Source organism: Ochotona curzoniae, unplaced genomic scaffold (genome assembly GCF_017591425.1).
Source record: "Ochotona curzoniae isolate NIBS_2020 unplaced genomic scaffold, NIBS_Ocur_1.0 scaffold_4505, whole genome shotgun sequence".
Taxonomy (NCBI): Eukaryota; Metazoa; Chordata; class Mammalia; order Lagomorpha; family Ochotonidae; genus Ochotona; species Ochotona curzoniae.
In genome coordinates, this window is record NW_024467118.1 from 2,657,467 (window position 1) to 2,674,826 (window position 17,360).

Sequence of the window (17,360 nt, forward strand, 5' to 3'; positions counted from 1 at the left end):
ATGTCATTTGGCTAACTCAGGGTGGGAACAGTGCTAAGTCAGCAAGAGACATCAGCTTTAGATCATTGTGTCTGCACGCTTGGCAATCAGATACCACCACGGTGGACTGCCAGGGTGGCTGGGACAAGTTATGGGGGGGTCGGGGGAGAAGCTGACACAGCAGAAATGTGTTGCCACTGGTTCCGGAGGCTGCGGTCCAAGGTGAGGCTGTGGGCAGGGCTGCTTCCCCCTGAGGCCTCTCTCCTTGTTGGCAGACGCTGTCTCTCCCTGTGTCCCCACACAGTCTGCCCTGTGTGTGTGTCCCCACATTTCCTCCTTATAAGAACCAAGTCAGGTTGGGTTAGAGCCCCCGTGGCTCCCTCATTTTATATCCGTCGCCTTTCTGAAGGTCCCGTCTCCCACTGGGTGGCATTGCACCAGGCAATGGCAGCAGGCATTAGCGTGTGGGTTTTAGGGGCCACCCTCGGTCATGACATTCTGATGCCTCAGCTTTCTGTTTTCCCACCTGCAGCGAGAACTGCTTGTTGCCCATCCTGGGCAGGTGCTGTGTGGCTGGGACACAGGCTGGACACAGGCTTGTCGTCCAAGAGCTCGCCGTGCTCTGATTCCTTTTGTCATCTTATTCTGACTGCCTTTCGGGCATCCGTATGTGCTTGTAGGGCTCACAGGGGCTGGTCCCGTGTCTGAGGGCAGCTCTCCTCGGCCCCATTCCTCCTGGAGGCTCTGGCTGCTCCTGCTGCTCACTGTGACAGTGAGAGGCAGGCACTGCAGAAATACATCTCGTTTCTCACTCACCCTCCTGTGTTCCCTGCACAAACTCCTGGAGCTCACAGGGGTGCCATAAATACCCAGGCAGAGCCGCCCATGGGAGAGCCAGCCGGTGACTTCACTGGTACCCCAGGCAGAGCCGCCCATAGGAGGGTCAGAAGGTGACTTCACTGGTACCCCAGGCAGAGCCGCCCATGGGAGGGCCAGCCGGTGACTTCACTGGTACCCCAGGCAGAGCCGCCATGGGAGGGTCAGCCGGTGACTTCACTGGTACCCAGGCAGAGCCGCCATGGGAGGGTCAGCCGGTGACTTCACTGGTACCCAGGCAGAGCCGCCCATAGGAGGGTCAGAAGGTGACTTCACTGGTACCCCAGGCAGAGCCGCCCATGGGAGGGCCAGCCGGTGACTTCACTGGTGTTTATCTTTAAGGACTTGTGTTCATGACATTTTCTGTTCCCTCCTAAGAAAAGGGACCAGGCACAGTGTGTCCATCCCACATCCCAGGTATGAGGCTGCCACCCTCGGCCTCATCTAGTGTGACCTGTGCCACCACTGTGACCACAGGGCAGTGGCGGGACAGGGTTTCCTGCCAGGAGCAGCCACAGCCTTGCCTGAAGGAGAAGGCCTCCATGGAGCTCCTCTTAGGAGGGACATAGGGACTGCTGAGCCCCACGTCACAAGGCCAGGTCGTGTACGGCAAGTCTTGGGGCTCAGTGTCCCTCGTCAGACACTTAGCATGCTGTCCACTGGCCCTGCCCACGGACAGCGCCACAGCGGACTTCGTGCACTGGCTGCAATGAGAACAGGGGCAGGAGAACTACCACAGGGAAGTCCCTTCTTCAATGGGCAAGAGCAGGTTGTGAAAGTAAACAGGAAGTGTTACTTTTGGGTTCTGGCCCCAGGAGACACGCGGATAGCTGTGTGTGGATGAATAGTCCCCATCTGCAGTCCCAAGCCTTTTGGGTCCCACGGGTGCTGGGCAAGAGGTAGCCTGCTCCTGGCCTCTGGTGCCTGTGCCCTCCGAGGACAGCGGTCCTTTCACGTACTCTCCTCTTCCTGTCTATTATCATGAGAGGTTTGGCATTCACCCCAGGGCCATTTCAGACTCCACACGTGGATGGTTGGAGGACTCTCAACCCTCGGCTGCCCCCACCTCCCACTTCCGGCTGTACCTCCTCAGCAGGGCTGTGCCAGGAGGTGTGGCTTTCCCAACAGGCACACGAGGAGATAGGGCTTAGGGGGCAGGGAGCACTAGGAGAGGGGACATCTCCCTGACCTTGGAAGCAGCAAATGCTCAGCTGGAGAGTGACTGTCTGAGCCACATAGGATGAGCCAGGCTGCCCCAGCCCCCTTGCCCCTGTGCCAACATGGCACCTCAAGGTCAGCCTCCGGGAGACTGGTGCTTGGGTTTCCCACCAGGCCCCCGCAGAGTGCGTGTGGTGGGGGTTTGTTGCACCACATTCTCCCCATGGAGGTCTTTGATCCCTTGCAAACACAACTCCCCCAGCAGTTGGGGGCCACCGTGATGCTGGCGTGGGGCACGGGAAAAGCACCCTGTGTCCCCCAGGAGGGTCTGATGCCATGGCTTCATTGGAGCACTCTCTGTTTCCTTTCTAGAACAGGACACAGCTGAGAGCCCACTTCAGCATCACAGTGGAAGAGAAGATAACGGTAAGAGGAGGCCTGGGACCCCGTTGCCTGCCCTGTCTCTGCTTCCCCCATGTTGAGGAGGCCTGGGACCCCATTGCCTGCCCTGTCTCTGCTTCCCCCGTGTTGAGGAGGCCTGGGACCCCATTACCTGCCCTGCCTCTGCTTCCCCCGTGTTGAGGAGGCCTGGGACCCTGTTGCCTGCCTTGCCTCTGCTTCCCCCGTGTCATCTGCCAGGAGCCAGATGTGTGCTGATGGTGGGGTCTTCCGACCCGGCTCACTTGTCTGCCTGGCCATTTACCTGGAGACCTTATGGCAGATTGGTCATGGCTGAGCTCCCCCTGACCATCTGCAGGGATGGTCATGGCGTCCTTCCCTGCCCCTAAGGTCTGCTGCCAGGCCCAGCAGCTGGGGACATTTTGTCTTCCCAGATCTTTCCAGAATGCTGCCCTTTGCAGGCAGCTCTCCCTGGTGCGGCTCAGCTTTTTGTTCCTTAGTCACAGTCTGTGCAGCCTCTCTCTCACATGTTCAATGTTTGCCCCTGTGTGTTTTGGTCTGGGCTCCACAGTGAGATGTGGGCTGTTTAGGTCTCTGAGGATCCTTCTGAGAGACTATGGGGAACAGAATTCAACTGCTGGAGTCCATGCATGGATTTTGTCCCAGTACACACAGCTGTGGACTTTTATCTGTTTTTAATTATTTGTATTTGAAAGGTAGAGTTATATAGAGAAGTGAGAGACCTTCTGTCTTCTATTTCACTCATCAAATGGCTGTAACAGCTAGAACCCAGCCGGTTTGAAGCCAGGAGCCTGGAGCTTCTCCCAGGTCTCCCACAAGTGAGCCATGCTCCATTGCTTTCTCAGATGCATTGGCAGGGAGCTGGATAGGAAGTAGAGCAGCCAGGACTTCAGCTGGCACCCATCTAGGATGCCTATCATACCATGATGCTGGCTCCAGCAGTGGGCTTTTTGAAGAGAGAGGAGCTCTAAGGACAACTGGCTCCCACGCTTGGGGTGACTGGCCAGTCCTTGACTGCCACCTGCAGACTGGTGGCAGTGCTCAGGCCACTGCTGAAGGCTTTAGAACTCCAAGTATGGGTCTTTGTGGCAGCCCTGGAGTCGAGGAGAACCTGAGTTCTGATGCCAGAAGGAGGAAGGAGAGGGTGTCTCTGCTCCAAGCTTTCCCTCTGGAAGGGGAGTCTTCCCTCCTCAATCTACTGGGACTTGTCTGTTAGCCACCCTCACGGTTACGTGACCCAGTACCTGTGATTACCCAGTCATGTAACTGGTATATCACACTGGTGACACTTCCCGGTGCTTAGTCATCTGCTGGGTGCCAGCCATTGCAAGCGCTAACGTGCCAGATTGTGCCTTCTCCTCCAGTCTCGTGAGCTGGAAATGATTGGGTCACTCTTCCAATTCATGGATATGGAGTGTGAAGCCTGCTGAGGTCAAGCCATGTGCACAAGGTTAGGCTAGCTCGCATGACTTACATGTGGCTGGGGCCGTGGCCCTGACTTATGATAACGAAAAGATGCAAAATTGGCAAAGAACACAGGCATGGGGTAACGCTGGGAGCAAAGCAGCCACAGGCTTCCTGGCACCCACTCCAGGGAGACGCACACCAAACACGCCCCATCTCTCATGCTGGCAGCTGTGGCAGCTTACACCAAGCATTGTCTGCCATAGCACCCAGTGCCAGGGCTTTTTCCTAGGGCTCCCTCTACTGGACACTTCCAGCAGGAAAGCAGGGGTTCAGCACGGAGCACACTGCACAAACAGCGGAGGCAAGGGGAGCCGTCTCCTTGGTGAGAGATGGGGCTCCCCCACTCCATGTTCCCCCATGCTGGCCAAGGCCCCAGCTTGCAGGCAGGCCTGTCAGACTGGCAGTGCCCAGCATGCGTGTGGCTGCTGGGTAATGGGGTCAGCGTTTGTGCCCAGGGGTTTGACTGCTAAGCCCTGCTCCATCCAGTCTCACAGCACCTCCAAGTGAGCCAGGCTCCTATACAAGAGATAGAAAGGAAACCCAAGGCTGGCCCTTACTTGGCAAGCTGCTTAGATTTGGTGGTGCAGCCAGACCCAGGTGGAACAGCGCCCCCTGTGGCTGTGGGAGCTTCCTGCAGGTGGGCCTTGTCTGCATCCCTGAGTTCCTGCCTGCCTCACCTTGCAGGTGGCACTCAGCAGGTGCTGTCCTGTGATTGGGCTGATGCTTGTTAGCCAGGAGGAGGTAGCTGGCACAGCATAATTGGAGTGTGAGGACCAGCTGTGAGCCCGGTGGGGCTGGCATTCTCCCAGGTTTTGAGGCCCATGCACAGGTGCAGAATGCAGACCCACACACAGGTGCAAGGCTCGTGGTGGGGCCGGGCCTGGGTTTCACCAAGTGTTATCAGGCCATGACCCTGGTTCCAGGAGCTCCCTACAAAGCACAGCACTGTGCACACTGGACAGTGTCAAGGGCACCACATGCCGGCAAGCTGGATATTCACTTCCCGTGTTTGTGCTGTGTGTGGGCCGGGCTTGTTCCCTGACTGAAAATGGAAACCATAATGAGATTCTCCTCTTAGGGAGGGTCAGCATACACAGAGCACTCAGCACAGTGCCTGGCCTCCTTTCAAAATTTCTTTCTTTGGAAAGACAGATTTACAGAGAGAAAGAGACAGAGAGAAAGATCTTCCATCCCCTGGTTCACTCCCTATGTGGCTATAATGGCCGGAGCTGGGCCCATCCAAAGCCAGGCACCAGGAACTTTTCCCACAAAGGTATAGGATCCCAAGGCTTTGGGCTGTCCTCTACTGCTTTCCTAGGCCACAAGCAGGAGGAAGGGAGCTGGAAGGGAGTGAAGCAGCTGGAACAAGAATTGGTACCCATATGGGATGCTATGCTTGGAGGTGGAAGATTAGCCAGTAGAGCCATTGCTCTGGCCCCCATTCCTGGGCTCTTGTCAGGGTTCAGCGTCATCAAACAGAGGAGAGTGTCTCAGACACACACTTTGTGGCTGCCGACCGGATCATTTGGAAGAAAAACAGAGGTGAATGACCAGGTGGCTAAATGTAAATACAGGTTTACATTATATGACCCATCCGTGCACTACAGATGGTTCCAACAGATGGTTGGAAGATGAGCAGTTAAAACCAGCAGCAGTGAGAAGGTGCAAGTATTTGAAACTTGCAGAATAAGGCATGGTTGATGTCTGTGGTAAGTAAAGCACACTTATCCAGGAATGAGAGGAAGAGAACTCCACCAGAGCATCATCCCCGGTGTGCGACTTTCCCCAAGTCTCCGACCGAGGTGGAGGGAGCACATCACCAAGTTTGTGACAAAAGCATGTGATCTCGGGCTGGTTCTTTGGCCGCCATGGAGCGTGTTTCCTGCTGTCTGTGTGCTGCACTGTTTCCAGGTCATTGGCCCACCGCTGCCCTATTACAGTGTCATTTCTTCTCAGAGTGTTGCCTCAACCTTTCTCGGCCCTCCTTGCCCCCAGTCTTGTTCCTGGAACCCTGCTCTCCGTGCTGGAGTGGTCTCCCTTACACATATGTTGGGTGGGGCTGTGTCCTCCAGGGGCTCCCATGCAGGACTCATTTACTCAGCCCTTCCTGTGCCACTTGGTCCCTGTGTTGTCTGCATCGCTTTGATTAGGCACCTGTTGTCCTTTCCTCACCTGTCATTTTCAGCAGCTCATAAGCGCCCATGGGCACTGACTTCCCTGTCCACCTCCGTGAGTCCCTGGCTCCACCAAGGGGAGTTGGTTGTACCCCTTTACAGGAATGCAGCACCTGTCACACCTTGTCACGTGGTGACATTGAAGCTACTCTAGCTGCTGTGTAACGAGAAGGGGTCTGAAGAAAGTGCACAGGAAATGCAGGTGTATGGGTTTCATTTTCTCACCAAAATTGCCTTTTAATTGCGTTTTCCTCACAGACTTTTTGAAGGTTCTTGTGCATCATTAGAGAATTTCTGCCTTGGAAGCGACCTTGCCCACAGTCTGTTGTAGTGTTACAGAGCACATGTTGTGGGAGCTGGCCGAGGTCCTGAAGCATGCTGTGCAGCTGTTCCCTGATGGGAGCATCATGCAGGGATGGTGGGTGGGCACAGTGATGTGAGTAGGTGTGATAGGCCCATCTGTGCCTGCTGCTGAGCCCTTGCTCTTGCCTGGATTAGTACAGGCACAGCCAGCAGCCTCTGTCCTCAGGGCTGCCCCTCAAGCACCATGGGACAAGGGTCAGCCTGCCACTGACCCCTGACACCTTGTGGATGTTTGGTTCAGGATAGAGAGAGAGCAAGAGGTTCGGTTTATTTTCTGTGTTTGGGGTGAGTGGTCCATGGGTGGGGTTTGGTATTTGGCCATTGTGGACATCATGTGGAGGAAGCCCTCCTATCTCCCTATATTCCACACACAGAAAATTGGAAGAATTGAATATTCTTATATTCCCCTCATCAGACAGCCAACATGTTAGCCTCTGTGAATACAGTTATGACATGAATGAAGTCACTAAGCAGGCTTTCTGTCTGGTGTTGCTCTTCCTAAAGGCGGTACACTGAAGGCATCTGCTCCCCTGCCGTGTGATTGAAGGGGTGAGGGGGCAAATGAGTCCTTCCCAGTATTACAAGGAGAGCTAGCACAGGGAACTGGAATGACCACTCCTTTATGCATACACAATGAAAGCTACAGTAGTCATGCTCTTGGGAGGACTACCTGTGGGCTTGGGCTGCACCATGTTTAGGGCCGTCTCAGAGTGTGGCTAACTTGGGGCTTGTCAATGCAGGGAGTGGGTCCCCAGCAGACAACTGTCACAGGCAGACATTCTAGGACCTTGGCATCGTGCAGTGCTTCTCATCACTCAGTCACGACACCCCAATGACTCTGGCTCCTCAGCATCCTTCCCTCTGAGCCCTCCCTTCAGCCCGCCAGCGGCAGTGGCTACAGCTGCTTGGAATGCCTGCGTGCAGCCACTCGGCAAGGCAGGCGCTGTGCTGTGTGTGGTGAAGGGCACGCCTGTGGGGTTTCCTGCTGCTGACCTTTCACGCTCTCACCATGCTGTGCATTCACCACCGTGATCCTGTCCAGAAGATCTCGTCGCTCAGAAGCCAACTCTGCCTGCCTGCAGCTCCTCCCCGCCGCCCTTCCCTCCAGCAGCTGGCATCACTCCTCTGCCCCATCCCTGTGGCCTTGCTCACTTAGGTCACTTCACGTCAGCAGAGTCACCTGTCGCGGGCAGAAGTCACGCAGCAGCCTGCGTTTTCTGCATGGATTACTCTGATCCCTCAGGAGGATGTGACAGGTCCCCAGCCTGCTCTCCAAGGCCATGGGCCCTGAGCTGCCACCAGCAGGCTTGCTCACGCCACCCGCTGATGGCTATTTCTCCTTCTCCCTCCAGGGTCCAGAGCAATACTGTGGAATCAGTTGGGATGTTCCCAGGTGTTGGGAAGTTTGCCTCTGTAACCAAACACTGGACCAGTACTGGCTGCCTGTCATGACATATCCACTTGAGTAGAGAATTTCAGGGCAGCAGACTTACAGCAAAGCTCGGGTTTCACATGGGAGGTGGGCTTAGGAATTCTGAATTAGAAGTGTTTGAAATCTTGAAGAACTTTTCCTGGGAGCAAGTTTGGAAGTGGCTGTGTAACGCTTAGAACAAAGATGCAGGGAATCCTCTGTTCCCCACTGTTGTCCTACCAGTCCATGTAGTTGTGTGTTCAGAGTGGGAATTGAAATATAGCAATGATGCCAACCCCTGCTCACACAGTGAAGGGCTCCTGGGAGAAAGCCAGGCCAGAGCCTGGACTCCATAGCAGCAATGTGATGTGGAGGCTGCTAGTCCAGGCTGCAGGTGTGCATTTTGGACACACTTAATACCTCTGTGACCCCGGACCATTTATTTAATTTATTTGGCATTATGATTCATGAAATAGGAATCTAAGTAGTGTCCATCTCATAGTAATGCTGTGATGGTCAAATGGATTGATTAAGGGTAAAGCACTTGGGACCAATCCTAGTGCTTAATATGTCCTCAATTCGTATTAACTAACAATAGTGACAATGATGATGGTAATGGTGGTCATGATGGTAGTGTTGATTGAGATGGTTAAGTTGGAGGTGATAAAGATGATGATGGTAGTGGTGTTGGAGAAAGGATGATCGTGGTGATGATGATGACATTGATTGTGGCGGTGGTGATAACTTCCTTCTTCCCATAGAACTACGTCTTGATGTCCTATTTTTTGGGCCATCCTAATGGAAGAAAAAGGTTAGATCATAGAAGTATCATGTGGGGGAGAATTGAACCCAGCAGCACGGTACATGAGGAAAGTGGGACTCGTGAATCAGCTCACACCAGGAAGGCTGTCCCGTCTGGTTTTGCCTCCCATTGAGTGTCAGGAAGTAGGAATTGCAACAGATTCGTGGATGATGGTAGCATCTCAGAGCTAACCCTGGGCTGCTGTCTTCCTGGCTGTGGGCGTTCATTCCTGCTGTGCTGTTACAAGAAGAAAGCTCCTCTCCACTGAGCTGTCTCAGCTCTCGGCTAAAGGAGGCACAACCTTGAGATGTGTATTCAGAGAAGGTGGGAGCTAGAGGAGAAAGAGAAATGCTGTATTTATGAAGTATTAGGGAAAGAGGGAAGTTAACAGGGTGGTGACAGTGGATGAGGAAGGGGGAGAGAGATTGAATATGAACATACTGGAAATTTTTGTTCCTGCCTTGTTCAGCGGTACAGTGACCCTGCTGCCCTGTGAGTCTGTGCCAGTCTGTGTCTTTGGTCCATATCAGTAAGTGGAGGAGCTTCTATCATGGTTGGGAAGCTGGCACTAAAAGGTTTAGAAAATTGCACGACCCCAGGACAGTAAGCAGTGTGACCCAGCAGGGGAGAAGAAAATGCTGGAGTCCAGCAAAGTCAATTCTGCCATATCGTAGCCATTGATTAATAAGCGGCCCTTTGCATCTCTGTGTGTCTGTTAGAAGGAAAGGGGTGATGATCTGTCTTGGTGTTGCTCAGGACTGAAGGAGGAATGACAGATGAGGCCTGGTGCCAGTGTACCTCACTCTGCCATACCACATTGGCCCTAAGAAGATGGGAGTGTGTTCTCAGCAGCCCTGGGGTCTGAGTGTCTGAAACGGGGTGCTCTCGGAGTTGTGCCCCTGTGGGAGCTGTAGGAAAGCAGCCTTCCCTGACTCCTGGCTTCTAGGGGCTCTAGAAACCCTCAGCCTGCTGTGGCTGATGGCCTTGTCATGCCAGCCACAGTCAGAGGATTTAGGACTCAGCCAACCCAGCATGTCCCTAACCTGCTAATATCTGCAGCGACTTTGTTTTCCTGTAAGATTGGCTTTCCAGTAAATGATTTCTACAAAAAACATACGTTTGTTCTGAATGCCACATGCTTTCCTTCTGGGATTTGGGTACCCAAGTCATCAGCCTGGACAATAACCCTGGGCATCCCGAGGCCTCCTTAGGCTTCCCAGGTAGACTCCCTCTTCACAGGCCTTGGCACCCTCCTGGCTTGGGGTATTCAGTATGGCCTGTGTGTAAAGGTATAGGGCTAAAAATGCTGGCTTAAATCCGTATCTATTCCGGCAGGAGTTCAGGGAATAATGGATAGTATTGACAGGCCAAGAGACAGAGATAACATGTGCATTTTCTAGGATATCAAAGTTGACTAGTGTGTCTGATTAACTAAACCACCAGACTACAAGCAGGAAGTGTTTGAACCAGTTGTCTCGGAAGTGCTGCTACTCTGTTTTCAACCTTTGGCTGCTGTCTATCTGTCATCTCTCATGGATGTGGTACTCTGCTTTTTAATATTAATATGAGGGTTTTCCAAAAATTCTTGGGAAATGGGATGTGAAAAGAAGCCTATTCTGGCTCAGACACTTTTGGAAACCCGTGCATATGAAAGGTCTATAGATAGATCATGTGCAATGCGTCTCATGAAAAGACAATGCGTGGGTTCCCATTTCTTTCACACCATGAGAGGCTTCTTTTAAAATTCCACTTCCCACAAGCGTCTGAAGCCCCTTGAGAGGTGGCTGTGCAATTGTTACTTTACACAGGTACAGTAATTGGTAGCCACACAAAACACCCATCCATTTCTGTGCTGTGGAGTGTTCAGGCGTGTCCACTCGAGTCGCCCAAGTCCCATCTGAGGCCCAGCCTGGTGTACTCTGGATCAAGCTGCCACTTGACGCCTTGTGCACATTTCTACGTAACCCAAGCTAGACCTGCGATCACCGGGTGCCGAAGGAGAGACCTTGTAAAGCCTCTTGTGTGTGGTCTCAGGTGGCTTTCCCGTTCCCTTTCTGATGTAGGACTTTGGGTTAATGTGTCCCAGAGGATGAAAACATCCCAGAGATGTCCACTCCCTTGGACCTTCGAGCAATGAAATGACCAATGAAGGACCACCCCCAGCAGCTGCATCACGTGTTCCTAGAGCCCCTTTGTTTACGCCTGAGACCCCGGGTAGAGGGAACTTCATTTATGATGACTTCCTGTCCGGTCAGCGTTTGGGGGGCTACCATCTGCCTCTCACAAGGGAGGGCAGCCCAGGAGAGGGGAAGTGACCAAAGCCATATGGTCAGGACATGGCAGAGTTGGCAGTCCCACTGGGCCACCCAGCTGCCGCTCTCTAGGTGCTCCTGGCCTTTATCGATGACAAGGAAGATGCTGGGAATTGAGTTCCAGGAGTGGAGAGAGACTCCCATCTCACGAACCGCTCGCAGACGCACAGCCTGGACACGGTCCTCCAGAGTCATGCTTGCTAATTGCACAGCCGAGCAACCTTGCGTGTGTTCCCTTATTGATCTTCCTGCTGGGAGGGTTCTGACCCCGTGCGCAGAGGGAAGGACTGTTAGATCCCTGGCCTGGAGAGCACTGCCACTCTTTGACCCAGCTGCCTGGCGTTGCAGTCTGGCTCTGTAGGATTTGCTGCCGGTGTTGTTGGAGAGAATTCAGTGAGCTAAAGCTTGGGTCCTTGGGGGTTGGGGATGGGAGGGGGGATGATACCTAGCCCACCAGCAGCATCCTCAGAAACTCGGGAACCCCACCGCCCAGTGGTCAGGTCAGGACGTGGGAGGAGAAGCCCAGGAATCTTCATGTCCTCCAGCTGGTTCGGACGCTCGGTCAGCCCAGCTAGGTGCTTAGCAAGAAGCTCAGATCCCACGGTAAAGGAGGGAGCATGAACAGTAGCGCCCTCACTGGGACTCTCCTGCTCTTCCCAGGGATTCTCTGACGTCAGCCAGCTGCACTGGGCCTGGGGGTGGAGACGCACCCAGTCCTGGTTGTGGCTGGCTGGATGTCAGAAGGGAAGAAATGAATGTGCCAAGCCACACCTGGGGCACCTGCTGCACAGCCCTGCCTGCTGCACTCTGCATCCTCACCTCCCCCTAAGCTACTCCTTGCCTGGATCAGGGCCATACCTCCACGGGAAGACCTTACCAGGGAGGGCTGGCCCAGTCACCTGGAGGGCCTGTGAAGGTCTCCTTTATCTCTCTCGAGCTTCCGTGGGATTCTGTCCCCGACCCTGGAAAAACAATCTGGCTCCTCCTCCAGCCTGAGGTTTGGTTTAGCAGAAACCGGGCCAGGTATGGGGTTGGGGAGCCTTATGGTATGCTGGCTGCCATGAGAGCCTCAGTACTGTGCTGAGTCTCGGGGATCAGGATCCCCAGCACTGGCTGGAGCCCAGGAGGGCACCCCTCCTCCCCTGGTGTGCCGCCTGACCTGGAAGATGGAGCATGGACCACAAGTCAAGTTGCCCTCCTTTGTGCCGTGCAGGTTCTGCCCAACCACGGGCTCCATGCTGCTGGGTTCTTGGGAGCCTTCCTTGTGTCCCTCGTGCTGACCTGGGTGGCACTCTTCCTGGTAACGCGATGCTGGTGTCTGAAGGGAAGCATCAGTGCCAGACCTGGGGTGAGTATGCTGCAGCTGCCCAGGACTGCCCGGGCGTGGGCCAGTGGTGGACCACCCTCGCTGCCTTCCCAGGAGTATTAGAAGGGAGCCAGATCAGAAGTGGAGGTGCTGGGACTTAACCCAGCACACATATGAAATACTATGAGGGAGGCACCTTCTAGGCCACAGTGCCAACCCCATGACTGATAATTCTTACCAAGGTCAGATGTGAGCAGCACTGCAACTCAACCACCATCCCACCCACCAACCTGGGCAAGTGTGTCCTCACCACAGCTGTTTGTCCAGGCCTGAGGTTGACTTCTCTGGGAAGCCAGCCTCTTTCAGTTGCCCCTCTCCTCAGTACCCCTCATGGGCTTCTCCCCACCTCTCTGAACTTCCTGTTCTCACCCCTGCCTCCTGCCCTGCTGGGACCCCCATTCCCCAGGACTCTCTTGCTCACAGCCCAGCCTCCCTCCATGCTGGGACCCCCATTCCCCAGGGCTGCCTCCTGCTCACAGCCCAGCCTCCCTCCCTGCTGGGACCCTCATTGCCCGGGACTCTCTTGCTCACAGCCCAGCCTCCCTCCCTGCTAGGACCCCCATTCCCCAGGTCTGCCTCCTGCTCACAGCCCAGCCTCCCTCCATGCTAGGACCCCCATTCCCCAGGACTCTCTTGCTCATAGCCCAGCCTCTTGGCCACTGTCACCTCAGGCATATCACCTCCCCCTTGACATCATCATGGCCCCTGTAAGTGGAGCAGCGCCCTCTCTCTGGGTTCCTCACCAGCTTTACCCAGACTCTTCCCCGCGCCTGCCGTAATCATTTGGACCTGGCGGTGAACACCTTCATCTTAGTCTGGGTTCCCGTACTAGCTTGTCTTCAGAAGGGGACTCAAGTTCCAGCAGCTTTTGTGGGAAGAAGGGCAGGGTGATTTGTCCTGGGTGCCATAAGTGCCATGTAGAACCAGCCTCCTAGGCTGGGATGTTCATTCTCAAATCCCGCATGTCCTTGGCTGAGAACCAGGGGTGGAGGCCGGGAGGAAGGTGGCCTGATATGTCACTGAGCTGGTGGATCCCAGGCTGGCGGGTACTGCTGTGGTCTGACAAAGGGAGGTGGTGAGGCCCCAGCGGCACGTGCTGCCTCCATGTGGTTGGAAGGAAGCCTGTCCATGCCTGGATGAAGCAGTGACTTAGTGTGCTCGTGGCCCGGCCACAGGCAGATGGAGGAAGATGGCTGCTGTGAGCAGGCAGTGGCCTGGAGTGAGGAGAGCTTCCGGAGGCTGCTATCACTGGGCATTGCTGGGGGAATGCTCTGGCAGGCTGTTTTGTGTTCTTGCGGACCTGGCATTGAAGGTTGCAGCCACTGGGACACAGTGGTCACCCATGTCCTTACCCCTCGTTTCATGTTGAGAAAATAGGTTGAACAGCTTGCCACAGTGTCTGAGTGTGAGCGGGCGTCTGGCCTCGAGGAGCCCTCTCCCCAGATTCTGGAAGTCCTGTCCCAGGTCAGGTGGTAGAGGGCCCTGCTGATTCTGCCCTGCTTCCTGAAGGAGGGGCCATCATTTTGGAGTGAGCTTGGCCAAGGGTTCCTGGGCAGGTGGACGTGGGGAGAAGGCCAAGGGTCCGTCTCACCATGCCCTGGGCTGCCTCCTCCACAGCTGCCACCATTGTGACCACTGCTTTGAGCTGCTTCCGTTCCCCATGGTCCAAGGCAGAGGCTGCCTGGAGTGGCCGTAGGGCAAGAATTGGATGTCAGGTCCGATTTCCTAGCATTCCAGACTGAGGTCCTTGCATGGTTTCCCTTTGTACGTTAGCCAGTGAGGTGGAGACACTGAGGCAACACAGCAGTCAGCCTTTGAAGCTGAAGCAGCTTGGGGTCATTGCCGTCCTGGCTCTCTCTGAGCCCTGTGACCTAGAGTGGTGTGTCTTTCCCTTGCTTGACCTAGGTCTTCCTCTGTCAAGTGGGAGTCCTGGTGCTCCGTGGAGTGTGACAGTTGTGTGGTTCGAGTGTCCCCAGACAGTTAGTGGAATAGGGGGTGAGTTGGTTTAGGTGAGCAGTTGTTTGAACGTCACACGTCACTTGATTTGTTTTACCAGGTCCATGCTCCATGAGCCTTTTTTTTTTTAAAGATTCATTTGTTTTCATTGGGAAAGCATGTTTACAGTAGGAAGGAGAGACAGAAAGAAAGATCTATCTGCTGGTTTACTCCCCAAGTAGCTGCAACAGCTGGAGCTGAGCCAATCCAAAGCCAGGAGCTTCCTCTGGGTCTCCTGTGTGGCTGCAGGGTCCCAAGGCTTTGGGCTGTTCCCTGGGCCTTTCCCAGGCCACAAGCAGGGAGCTGGATGGGAAGTGGAGCAGCTGGGACACAAAGTGGCACTCATATGGGATGCTGGCACTTGCAAAGCAAGCATTTAGCCACTGAGCTATTGCGCCAGGTCTGTCCATGAGCTTTTGGAAGACTGCTGAGAACCTGGTCAAAATGCCCCGAGTGGCACCTGTCACTCTTTTCTGCAGGAATAATGGCCTGGGTGGGGGATGAAGCAGAAGTCGCCTCTGCCAAGTCAGATGGTCGGGCTGCTGCTGTTTCCATGGCTTCCGTCTCAATCTCACGCTCTGATGAGAAGGCGGCCGATCTGCGATGTTGAGTTGCCCTGTGCCAGCTGTGAAGCCTTCCTCTCCCTGGTCTTGGTGGCGCTGGCTAGGAGATGTTTTTATAACCCTTTAAAGTCTGGACAGGGCTTCCCATCTGTTGCTTGGGGTTGTGTGTGCAAGAAGCCAGTGCTGTGTGAATAAGGATTGCATCTCTGGTTTGAGGACAGAGACTCACACATGTGTGGGCCCCTCACATGTGGTGTACATCCCTTGGACGTGGTGGGACCCCCGGCATCCCCTCTGGGCCCCCTCATTACCAGTTGCTCCTGTCATTCCTTGCAGGTTCAGCACCTCGAGAGCAGGCTGGAGCCCTCATTGTTCACCTCGGCTGGTGTGAACGAGGACCTCGCCCTCAACGACCAGATGGTGGACATCCTGTCTTCCGAGGACCCTGCGGACATGCTCCAAGCCTTGGAGGAGTAAGAGCTGTGTGTCCACTGCACTGCCGCTGTGCGGGTTGTCCTAAGCTGTGCTGGTGTGAAAGCTCATGCTGGAAGTTCTTGTCTCCAGTCCCTGGAACCAGCAGGGAAGCTCTGCACAGGTTGAGGAAGGATGGGTCCCCAGGCAGGGGGAGGAAGACAGATGTAGGGATGGGATGTGAGTGAAAGGTGAGTGGTGCAGGTTGCAGAGTGGGGTCAAGCGTGGGCTGGGGTGTTGAGGCTGGAGAGTAGAGAAGCACAGTTGGGGGAGAGTCTGGCGGGGTGAGCTGACTGTGTGCTGGGCTACACATAGTCCTTCCCAATGAGTTCTCAAAGGCCAGCCCGATGTGAGCCGTGTGCCCTGGGGCCTCGCATCAGACACCACCGCTCTGCACTGCTGGGACCCTGTCACACCATGCGACGTGCACTGCTGTTTTCTCCCTCTTACAGGTGGAGACTCGAGAGAGGCACACACGGTCAGTGAGTGGGCTGGGTTTCCGCTGCAGGCTGTCCAGCACCAGGGTCCATCCCGCCTCTTGGTTGGGATACTCCCATGGGTTCTGCCAGGCAGATGTCTCTTTTCTGTTTTTTTTTGTTTTCGTTTTTGTTGTTCTGAAGATTGATTTATTTATTTGAAAGGTGGAGAGATAGAGAGAAAGAGAAGATTTTATCTGCCGCTTCACTCCCCAAATGGCCGTAATGGCCAAGGCTGGGCCAGGCCAAAACCAGGTGCCAGGAGCTTCTACCGAGTTTCTCTCATGGTTGCAGGAGCCCAAGGTGGGCCATCCTCTGCTGCTTTCCCAGGGACTCACTGTGCTTCAAAAGAAGGCATCTTTGTGAAGAGGCAGGCTCAGGGCCCCTGTGGGCATGGCCCGTGACCTTGCACCAAGGTGGGAAGCCAGCCTTAGAAAGCCACGGTTGTGGGGTTTGCAGAGTGAGGTTTTGTGCACCCACTTAGATGTGTTTCCTCCTTTTAGCTTAATTCCCTAATCAGAGTGCCCTGGTTGGCACGTTAAAACATCACCTGTGTAAGGGGTTAGGCTGTGTATGTGTTTGTAGACGGGCAGCAGGGAGAGCTTCAGGCAGAGATCCTGGATAACAGTGATCGCATTAAGTGATGTGAGCAGGTGGTTAGCCAAGCGTCTCCCAGCGGAAGGTCTGTCTCCAAAGCGTGGACAGGAAGAGTGAAATGGGCTGGTTTGTGTAAGCAGCACCTGGAGATGTGCCTTAGAACTGCGGCCTTCAGACCAGGGTGCATTCTGAGAATGTGCTGTTGGGCAGTGTCAGCACCACACAGCCATCATGGCGGGGATGTAGGCGGCTGTGCGTCCCGGGGCCAAGTCATCTCCTGACACAGCCGTGACCTCCGAGGCAGTGACCACCAAACCCCTTCGGAACAGGCGGGGGTTCATCCCTCTGTTGTTTCTGATTCAAGCACAGGACAGGCACGCCAGAAGCTACAGACAGCGCAGCAGGTGCGGGGTTAGGCGGAGAGGGCACTGACCTTGATAGATCGCGCTCCGACATTGTGCAGTGGCTGTGGGATTGTTTCTGTCTGCATGGGAACTGGTCATACTTTGTCTCAAGGGTAGACTGAGCGCCCCAGTTCTCTGCCTTCCTCTCCTGGCTCAGCTCCCCAGCCTGATGTTCAGGATTGACTGAATGCTAGTTCTCGGTCAGGCACCATAGTTGGAGTCTTGCTTTAGGAACTTTTTTTTGTCACAGCATTGTCGATTGCTCTTAATTATTCTATCTGGACATTCCAAGCGTCAAACTCTGAATAAGAAAATGTCACTCAGAGTGCCAGGGGCTTAGCACGTGTGGTGGCATCTGTGACTGGCTACCTGCTAAAAATAGCTGTGATTTCCTCGAGCAGAGCGTGTACCCCGTTTGTCATTCTGATGCAGGTTAAGCTTGGCTTCTAAATAGGCCACTGGGTGACGGGGTTGCCACCTCATTTCTGCTTCACAGCTACAACTTTGTTCCTTCTTGCTGATTTAT

The 17,360-nt window shown here is 54.6% G+C and overlaps 1 protein-coding gene across 1 annotated transcript in view; it reads left to right on the top strand.

The window, feature by feature from the left end:
* The window catches only part of EVC2 (EvC ciliary complex subunit 2), a 69,244-nt gene that overhangs the window by 14,490 nt on the left and 37,394 nt on the right, over window positions 1–17,360 (top strand). Inside the window, exons 7-9 of the mRNA XM_040966314.1 lie at window positions 2,386–2,439; window positions 12,176–12,310; window positions 15,223–15,359. Of these exons, the coding sequence (XP_040822248.1) occupies window positions 2,386–2,439; window positions 12,176–12,310; window positions 15,223–15,359 (326 nt within the window). The remainder of the gene's footprint in view (window positions 1–2,385; window positions 2,440–12,175; window positions 12,311–15,222; window positions 15,360–17,360) is intronic.